The following is a 10,100-nucleotide window of genomic DNA, read 5'->3' as shown; positions in this document are numbered from 1 at the left end:
TCTTGGAGATGAAAGCCTGGCTGTGAGGATGCTATTGCAGAGATGGGGTCCATCTATCGAGGAAGGGGAAGAGCATATTTGGGTACAGACTGGCTACCTAGTGAGGAGGGCTTTAAACGAGGTTCGAAGGAGGCAGATGACCAACACCCACAGGTAAGTTAAGAACGTGGAGACCTGAGAGAAGGTTCAGATTTAGGTGGGAGCATGGGCTGTTATAGCAGGGATAAAGGAGATGCAAGACAGAACTGGGGGAAGAATCAAATCAGTATCTTAGATGTCTGTTTACTAATGCAAGAAGTATGAGGAAGAAGCAGGCTGAGCTCAAAATGCTAGTAAATAAACACAACTGTGACATAGTTGGCATCACAGAGACCTGGTGGGATAATATGCATGACTGGAATATTGGCATAGAAGGGTACAGCTTGCTCAGGACGGACAGGCAGGGAAAAAAGGGAGGAGGAGTTGCCTTATATATTAAAAATGTGTACACTTGAACTGAGGTTGAGATGGAAATAGGAGATAGACTTGCTGAAACGCTCTGGGTAAGGATAAAAGGGGTAAAAAAAAGTGTGATGTCATGATAGGGGTCTACTACAGACCACCTAACCAGAAGAAGAGGTGGATGAGGCTTTCTTTAAACAACTAACAAAATCATCCAAAGCACAGGACTTGGTGGTGATGGGGTCTTCAACTACTCAGACATCTGTTGAGAAAATAACACAGCAGGACACAGATTATCCAGTAAGTTCTTGTAATGTATTGGTGACAACTTTTGTTCCAGAAGGTGGAGAAAGCTACTAGGGGAGAGGCTGTTCTAGACTTGATTTTGACAGATAGGGAGGAACTGGTTGAGAATTTGAAAGTGGAAGGCAGCCTGGGTGAAATGATCATGAATGATAGAATTAATGATTCTAAGGAAACTATAGGAGGGAGAACAGCAAAATAATGACAATGGGTTTCAAGAAGGCAGATGTTAGCAAACTCAGGGAGTTGGTAGGTAAGGTTCCATGGGAAGCAAGTCTAAGGGGAAAACACAGTTGAAGACACTTGGCAGTTTTTCAGAGAGACATTATTAAAGGCACAAAAGCAAATTATCCCACGGCTTAGGAAAGACAGGAAGTATGGCAAGAGACCACCCTGGCTTAACCAGGAGATCTTCAATGATCTAAAAATAATTTTTAAAAAAAGTCCTACAAAAAGTGGAAATTAGGTCAAATTACAAAGGATGAACAAAAACACAAGTCTGTAGGGACAAAATTAGAAAGGCCAAGGCACAAAACGAGATCAAACCTGCTAGAGACATAAAGTGTAACAAGAAATCATTCTACAAATACATTAGAAGCAAGAGGAAGACTAAGGACAGGCTAAGCCAGTTACTCAATGAGGGGAGAAAAACAATAACAGAATGTGGAAAGGGCAGAGGTGCTTAATGACTTATTTGTTTCGGTTTTCCCCAAGAAGGTTGGTGGTGATTGGACATCTAACGTAGTGAACGCCAGTGAAAATGAGGTAGGATCAGAAGAGACTAAAATAGGGAGAGAACAAATTAAAAATTGCTTAGACAAGTTAGATGTCTTCAACTAACCAGAGCCTGATGAAATGCATCCTAGAATACTCAAGGAGCTGGCTGAGGAGATATCTGAACCACTAGTGATTATCTTTGAAAAGTCATGGAAGACGGGAGAGATTCCAGAAGACTGGAAAAGGGCAAATACAGTACCCATCTATAAAAAGAGGAATAAGGACAACCCAGGGAATTACAGACCAGTCAGTTTAACTTCTGTACCCGGAAAAATAATGGAGCAAATAATTAAGCAATCAATTTGCCAACATCTAAAAGATAATAAGGAGATGAGTAAGAGTCAGCATGGATTCATCAAGAACAAATCATGTCAACCTGATAGCTTTCTTTGACAGGATAACAAGCCTTGTGGATGAAGGGAAGCGGTCAAGATATACCACATCTACTTTAGTAAGGTTTTTGATATTGTCTCGCATGACCGTCTCATAAAAAAAACTAGGGAAATACAAACTACATGGAACTACTATAAGGTGGTGCAAAACTGGTTGGAAAACCATTCCCAGAGAGTAGTTATCAGTGGTTCATAAGCACACTGGAAGAACATAACAATTGGAGTCCCGCAGGGGTCAGTCCTGGTCCGGTTCTGTTCAATGTCTTCATCAATTATTTCGATAATGGCACAGAGGATACACTTATAAAGTTTGCAGATGATACCAAGCTGGGAGGGGTTGCAAGTGCTTTGGAGGGCAGGATTAAAATTCAAAATGATTTGGACAAACTGGAGAAATCGTCTGAAGTAAATAGGAAAAAATTCATTAAGGACAAATGCAAAGTACCAAATTTAGGAAGGAACAATCAGTTGCACACGTACGAAATGGGAAATGACTGCCTAGGAAGGAGTATTGCGGAAAGGGATCTGGGGGTCATAGTGGACCACAAGATAAATATGAGTCAACAACGTAATGCTGTTGCAAAAAAAGCGAACATCATTCTGGGATGTATTAGAAGGAGTGTTGTAAGCAAGACACGAGAAGTAATTCTTCCACTCTACTCCATGCTGATTACGTCTCAGCTGGAGTATTGTGTCCAGTTTTGGGTGCCATATTTCAGGAAGGATGTGGACAAATTGGACAGAGTCCAAAGAAGAGCGACTAAATGATTAAAGGTCTAGAAAATATGACCTATGAGGGAAGATTGAAAAAATTGGGTTTGTTTAGTCTGGAAAACAGAAGATTGAGAGGAACATGAGAACAGTTTTCAAGTATATAAAAGGTTGTTAAAAGGAGGAGGAAGAGAAATTGGTTTTCTTAACCTCTGAGGACAATGGGCTTAAATTGCAGGAAGGGAGGTTTAGGTTGGACATTAAGAAATACTTCCTACCTGTCAGAGTGGTTAAACACTGGAATAAATTGCCTAGGAAGGTTGTGGAATCTCCATCACTGGAGATTTTTAAGAGCAGGTTAGACAAACATCTGTCAGGAATAGTCTAAATAATACTTCGTCCTGCCATGAGTGCAGGGGACTGGACTAGATGACCTCTCGAGGTCTCTTCCAGTCCTATGATTCTATGATTCTTGCTCCATACTTATAAATGAGAGTATTCATTTGTGTCCCATCTTTTGCCCAATGGAAAATGATAACAAAGTGGTGAGAGTTAAGAAAATGTGGAGGAAAACTCAATGGTTTTGAAACACACATTTTTCAAAATGTTGCATGTTTTTAAACCTGATTTTTTTCATTTTTTGGGGAAAACCCTCAGGTTTTATTTCCATTTTTTTTCCTTACTATGTAATAATTTCAGAAACTGAAAAAAAAATTGGAAATTATTTTCTTTCCCATTTATATAAAAAACAACAATCTCATTTTCCAATGGAAAAAAAAATCCATTAAGTGGAAAATGTTCTACCAAGAACCATGCTGCATATTCTTGAGTGCCATCTAGTGGTGTCTTATCTGTTAACTAACTGTATCTCCAGATCGAGCGCTCTGGTCATGAGAACTGGGGATGAACATTTTTCAGAGACAACTTCATGCTCCCCACATCGCCGCTCCTCTTGAGATACATCCCTTGGAGAAGATCAGCTCCTGTTGAGCTATCACAAGATCTGTTTCTTAGGGGATAGCCACGGCCGCCCACAGGATTCAGAGGGCCTGGGGCAGGGCCAGGTCTTTGGCGGCAATTCAGCGGCAGGTCCCTCACGGAGGGAAGGACGAGCCGCCAAAGAATGAAGTGGGGGAGGTAGAGCAGTCTAAGTGCTGCCGATCGTGGAGGCTTCTTTTTTTTTTCTCCCCCCTCCCCACCGCTTGCAGAGCTTGTACTCACCGGGCGGTGCTCCGAGGCTTCGGCAGCACTTCTGTGGCGGGTCCTTCACTTGCTCCGAGTCTTCGGCTGCACTGAAGGACCCGCCGCCAAAGACTCAGAGTGAGTTAAGGGCCTGCCGCCGAAGTGCACCGAAAACCTGGAGCATCTCGCAGGGTCTCTGTGGGGCCTGGAACAAATTGCCCCACTTGCCCCCACTTTGGGCGATCCTGGTGTTACCGAAATATTGGGTCTGCCTAGCTGAAAGCCAATTAACAGCCTGACAGGGATAAGGAAAAATGCTTTATTCTGCAGAAAAAAGGAGAGCCTGTACTTTGCTACAAAAGACTTTTTTTTACACAAATTTTATAAACCTTTTATATACATTTAGACAAAGACCCTTGCGTGTTACCAATCAAGTGTTAAGTGTAAAATTTTATGCCTTCATTATTTGGGTAGTACTGACTGGTTTTGAGCAGGATTTTCCTGCTTTGAGGCAGAAGAAAACAGATAGTCCAAAAGTTTCAGGCTACTGTGTCCCTGAGCAGTACTGTGTACTGCTCCCCCCCCATACTGGCCTCTTGTAAACTATCAAGGGGGGGCCAGCCAGCTTTCACACTGGGGATAGTTCACTGGCTAGGAGGAGGGAACCAAAATGAGCGGTTGTTTGTGCTAGTGAATTGGGTATCACTTTGAGTCACTCTCTCTTCACTAACCCCTCTGCTTCTATTCCAGACCGACCACCACCTCCCTCACTCTCTCTGGACCCCCCCTGCCTCGAGTACCTGCTGGGGGAACAGGCAACAGTCAGCTGCATAGATCCCAAAGTCGGGGAGGTGACGGGATACAGATTCTACAATGAAAGAAGTGGGGACATCTCCACCTATGCCCCTGACCCAAGCGGGGGAGCCAAACTGGTCTTCCTTGCACTCCACATGGCTGATGCTGGACCATATACATGCAAATATTGGAAAGCACAGAATGGGCAAGAGATACTGTCGGTGGGAAGCCAACCGGTCTCTGTTTCAGTGCTGGGTGAGTCCCCCATTCATGCTGCTCTTCGATGGAGCTGGATGATGGGTTGGGTAAGCTGATCCTGTTTCACTGAGGATTTCCATAGTTCAAAATCTGGTTTCATTCCAGTTTGGAACAAAAGCCAAGAACTTCAAAGTTCTCCCTTGAAGGGAATGGAGCCGCGACTCTGGGGCAATCCACCGGGTGAGCCCGGAAGCCCTGGGAACTATATCTTCCAAGGCCTCAGCTCCTCATTTACCAAGAAGCTGGAGCCCATGCTGGGTGAGCAAGCTGGAAGGAAGCCATGTGGTTCTCATGGAACTTGGCCCGAGTTCCATCAGAACTCGGTTGAAATCTAACCGTCTGCATGAAACATTTCAACTGCGACAAATTGGCAGATTCCAATGAAACCCCTGTTTAGTTGGAATTCTTCTGACCAGCTGTAGGAGTGAACGTTACTAAGCTGGGGACATGTCCCATCCAGCAGAGTAAGCCTATCTCCATAGCTGTAGAGGGTGAATCATGTTGTTGGGGTGAAATTGACCCTGCCGAACTAGTTTGTGCTCATTAACATGTCTCCAGAGTTTCTCCTCTTTCCTCTCCAGAACCTGGTAAGAATTCTTTCCTGATCTGTGATTTTTTCCCACTCCTTCCATTCTCTGATGAGTCTCTCTCAGTATCAAATTGGGCCCAGAATAGACAACATGACCACCTAACAGCCTTTCCATATGGCCAATGGGCAGGCCCAAGCCACTCAACATGGCAACCCAACTTCCAACATGATTGCCAAACAACTGATGTTGCTACCTAGCATGGCCTTTCAATATGGCCAATGATCAAAATGTGAGTGAAGTATCATGGAAACGCAATTGCCAACATGGCAACCCAACAGCCAACAATATGGCTGACAAAAGGGACAATAGCCAAAACCAAGCAGCCCAAGATTGGCACCCAATTTCCAGCAACATTGCTGATCAGTATGCTGGCCAATGTCTAGCAATATGCTCTCCAATAATACCAAAGATAGGTCTGTCTAACCTGGCCATTATTGGCTACTCCAGCTCACTGCAGAATCCAATAGGACCTTCCAATTGAGAGTCATCCTGGCCACAGGGAGTGGGCCTTATGTATGTGCTCAGTGCTTTCCCACCGATGAAGGTCTCCATGGACACCAGGGAGTTGGGCAATGCGGGTGGCAATGGAAAAACTGACTCGGAAGGGACTGAAATTTACTTCCAATCTCTTGGGTCCCAGAGACCGCAAAGTCCCTCTGAATAAAACCATTTCACCTCTTTAATCTCCTCCACTAGCCTGGTGTCCCACACCACATGAGACCTGCCTCTGCTAACCCCTTCCTTTTGCTGCTCCCCTCAGATCCTCCTTCCCAACCGGCACTGAGCCTGGATCCCACATCTGGAGTGATTAAGGAAGGGTTCCCCCTGCTGATCACCTGCATGGCCCCCAGGGACACCGGTGAGCGAAGGTTCCACTTCTACAAGGATGGAGTTGAGTTCATCCCTGGGAACACACTGTCTCAGATCAACACCACGGGGCCAGGGTCTGGCTCTATGAATGTCTCTGTGCTCAGCATCCCACGGGCTGGTCCTGACAGCACTGGGAAATTCACCTGCGGGTATGAGGAGAAAGTGTGCCAGAAGTGGGTCCAGTCCCCCAGGAGCCAGGCTGTGAACATCACCATGACAGGTGAGAAAACTCCTGCTTCCTAACTACCAAGACTTCCCCATCAAAGCCATGATGCAAAGGGAGAGCAGAGAACACAATGAGCGTACTCGGAAATGTGCAGTATCGGGGCAGAACCCGGCGGCACCCACTGATCCCACAGCATGGACCCCTGCCCTTGTACAACAACGAAAGTCACTGCCGCAGCGTTAATACTTATATTTTCTGTGTGGCCATCCACACGACAGAGTGAGACACACACCTGGAGAGCTGCTGGCATTTCCTCCACCAGGGGGCAGCGCACACACACACACACACACACACACACACACACACACACGCACACACACACACACACAGTCTCAATCCCTCCATTAGGGGGCAGATGATAACCAAATACAAGATTCACTGCATCATTTCACAGGGGAATTCTTTTCTCTACTGTCTCTGCAGCGGATAAAGTTTTCCTGCTCCGGTTCCTGGTAGTGGGTGGCTCCTTCTTCATCATCAATGGCCTCATCTTCCTCATATCCCACTGCTGCTTGTAGCACTCAGGTAACTGGTTAAGGTGGCAGCTCTGATTCATGGACTGTTCCCAAGAAAATAACCCTTTAGGGGCCTCAAATGTCCCCTCCTCAGCCCCCACCCCGTACCCCTACAGAATTTCAGCTCAGAACAGTGGGTTTACAGGGGAAGTCTGGGACCGGTAAGACATCATCAGCCCTCTGAGCTGCAGGCAATCCTAATGCCAATGACTGAGACAAGGGCAGTTGTGGCCAGTGGTTAGAGCAGCCATCAGGAATTGGAGGCAAGGGTCAGAACTGGAGTCAGAGGCCAAGGGGCAGAGCCAAGGCCAGGAATCGGAGCAGGACCATGCAACAGCTGTGCATGAGATGGGGACGTGGAGACTCTTTCATCCACTGGAACCTGGAGGCAGAATTGTTGGGAGATGAAAGCTGTGAATGAAAATGAGTGGTGGTGAAGGTGGTTTTGCATGGTGAAGCACCCTCCAGCAGCACACTGGGGTATTACAGTCAGGAAGGATTCAACTGGGATAGCACCCCACACCGAGCCCCCAACACTCCTTGCAGCATAGCACCAACTTGCACGTCAGTGGTGTACTGGAGTCACCACTGACTCCAAATAGGACAGCACCTCTCCTGAGGGTCCCACACTGCTCCCTGCACCACAGCGCCCCTGTAGACGAGCGGACTCACCCCTGCGGTGCCTCCTGCTGGTTACTTCTGGGAATTAGCTCAGTCCCAGCCCGGAGCACCCTCTGCAGGCCAGTGATCCACCTGTCCGCTGCTGGCCCCTGTGTCCCTCCCTGGATCCGGTGCCCTTTTACATGGAGTGCTGCCCCCAAGCAGTCACCCCTTTCTCTGAGGGTTTCCCCTTCCCAGGGGACCCCCACCCTCTATCCCCACTTTGCCTCAGTATATGGCTACTGCCCAGTCTCCATCTAGCTCCCGTTCACTGGGGCAGACTGCAGGATCAGCCACTCATCATAGGCAATGGGGTTTGGACCTGCTGCCCTTGCCTACCCCTGGGCTGCCCTCTGCTACCACCAGTACCTTTTAGCCTAATGCTAGGCCTCAGCCTGGGGCTTTCTAGGCTAGAGCTCCCCCGCTCCTCAGCTTGTCCTCAGCCCTGCTCCCCTCAGGTACTTTGTCTCTAGCTCTCGGCAGCCAGGCCCTTCTCCCGCTACCGCTAGAGAGAGACTGACCGCTTCTAGCTCCTCTGGCCTTCTTATGAGGACCCATTACTCAGTTTGGGGCATGGCCCCAGCTGCAGCCACTTCCCCAATCAGCCCAGCCTAAAGGCTGCTTTCCCCAGCCGCAGCCCCTTCCCAGGGCTCTTTTTAACCCCTTCAGGGCAGGAGCAGGGGTCTACCCTGCTACACACCTCCCCCCTCAAAACCCCCACCCCTGGGGATAGGGGGGCTTCTTCGCCTGGACCAGCTGCCCATGTGCCTCCAGTGCCACGCGCTTCCTTTCCGATTCCTCCAATCGCTTCTGCAAGCAGACCTCCTCCTCCATGACGGCCGCATACTCCTTAGCGAGGTCCACCGCACTCGCCTCAGACTCACGGAGGGCCCGCTCTGCTGCCTCAAGCCATGCCCGTAGATTTGAGTCCCCCAGGCCCTCTTCCCTCACGGTCTGGGTCCCCTTGGTGGTCTGTCCCACAACCACCTGGGTCCATTTTGTTTCTTGGATACGTCCCCTCTGGGCCCCCGTCACTTGTTGGGCCCATCCCGTCTGGGTCCCTCTCTCCCTGACAGGCGGGGTGATGGTCTGGGTCCCAGCCTCCTGCGGGGTCCCCATGATCTGCACCTCAGCCTGTGTCACCTACTCCAGATCCAGCATGGCCCCTTCCGGGCCTCCAAGCACCTCCATCGGCCAACCCTCAACCCTCCTGAGTGGGCAGTGCCTCTTAATGTGGCCTGGCTTCTGGCAGCCCCAGCAGGCTCCCTGCCTCCTCGCTTCTCCGTCTCTTCGTGGGCCTAGCCCCCCCCCCCCACCCCCCGGGTTTCCCTGCATCGTGTTCCCTGGGCCTGGACAGTCCCTCCAGAAGGACCCCAGGGCTGTTTTTAACCTCTTGAGGGCAGGAGCAGGGGTCCACCCTGCTACAGCCCCCTATAGCTACACGGGGGAATTGGGGCCAGAACAGACTGAAGGAAGAGAGCACCCCTAGTGAGTCCTCCCACACCGTCCTCTTTACAAGTTTTTGCCTCTGAGTGTGGCTCTAGCTGGAGAGTGTTTAGCTGAGGGGTGTTTACGAGGTCCCAACTCTGGGGCAGGAGAGCAGTAGCTGAAGTGCACTGGGTAATGGGGCAGAGAAGGCTAAAGAATGCTCATTGCTTCTTGTGTTTGTGTTCCCAGGGTCTGCATGACGCTCCCGGGCAGGATCGGGGAGGGGATTTTTGATCAATAAAAGGCTCCCAGCCGTTCTCAGTCTCTCCATTCCACGATGCAGTCCATTTATTTGGTGAACGCCAAGGTCCAAGAATTCTCCATGCTCCCAGCTGCATCCTTCCGTGGGTGAAAGAGTTCTTCAGAGGCTGCACGCCCAGGAGTTAGAGCAGGAGGCAAGACACTTGGGATCTGTTTCCAGTTCTGTGACAGAAAGGGGGTCTATTGGGCTAAAGCAGGCAGGGCTGGCAGCCAGGACTCCTGGGTGTGGTCCAAGCTCTGGGAAGGGAATGGATTCTAGCAGTTGAAGCAAGGGGGGGCTGGGAACCAGGATTCCCAGTTCTGTCCCCAGCTCTGGGAGGGGTGTGGGGGTCTACTGAGTTAGAAGAAGGGGGTTGGGAGCCAGGACTCCTGGGTTCTATCCCTGGTTGTGGGAAAGGAGTGTTATTCTCTTGGGCTCTTTCGGGGACTCCTTCCTCACTCTGTCACCAACCACTTGCAACCGTGTTTATAGCTGCTCAGTGATCTATTACTTCTGTCATCACAGCTGCCTGGGCTCCTCTCATGTGGGCAACGCATTTACCACATCACCTGGAGCTGTTTTTGTTTTGCTCTCTGGCAAGAAGCCTGGTTGCTATTGAAACCAACCTTTCCCCATCACAGAGCCACCAGC

At 49.2% G+C, this 10,100-nt stretch overlaps 1 protein-coding gene across 2 annotated transcripts in view; it reads left to right on the top strand.

Moving 5' to 3' along the window:
* Nucleotides 1-9,472, top strand: part of LOC127031543 (Fc receptor-like protein 5) — a 23,772-nt gene extending 14,300 nt beyond the window's left edge. For both annotated transcript variants that reach the window (XM_050918474.1, XM_050918473.1), the window contains 4 exons: nt 4,557-4,856; nt 6,210-6,539; nt 6,969-7,070; nt 9,398-9,472. In XM_050918474.1, the coding sequence (XP_050774431.1) occupies nt 4,557-4,856; nt 6,210-6,539; nt 6,969-7,063 (725 nt within the window). In that variant the 3' untranslated portion in view covers nt 7,064-7,070; nt 9,398-9,472. The remainder of the gene's footprint in view (nt 1-4,556; nt 4,857-6,209; nt 6,540-6,968; nt 7,071-9,397) is intronic.
* The last annotated feature ends 628 nt before the right edge of the window (nt 9,473-10,100 follow it).

The sequence above is a fragment of the Gopherus flavomarginatus genome, chromosome 11, assembly GCF_025201925.1.
Source record: "Gopherus flavomarginatus isolate rGopFla2 chromosome 11, rGopFla2.mat.asm, whole genome shotgun sequence".
Classification (NCBI taxonomy): domain Eukaryota; kingdom Metazoa; phylum Chordata; order Testudines; family Testudinidae; genus Gopherus; species Gopherus flavomarginatus.
Note: the sequence above shows the minus strand (reverse complement) of the source record. Positions and strands in the feature narration are given on the sequence as shown.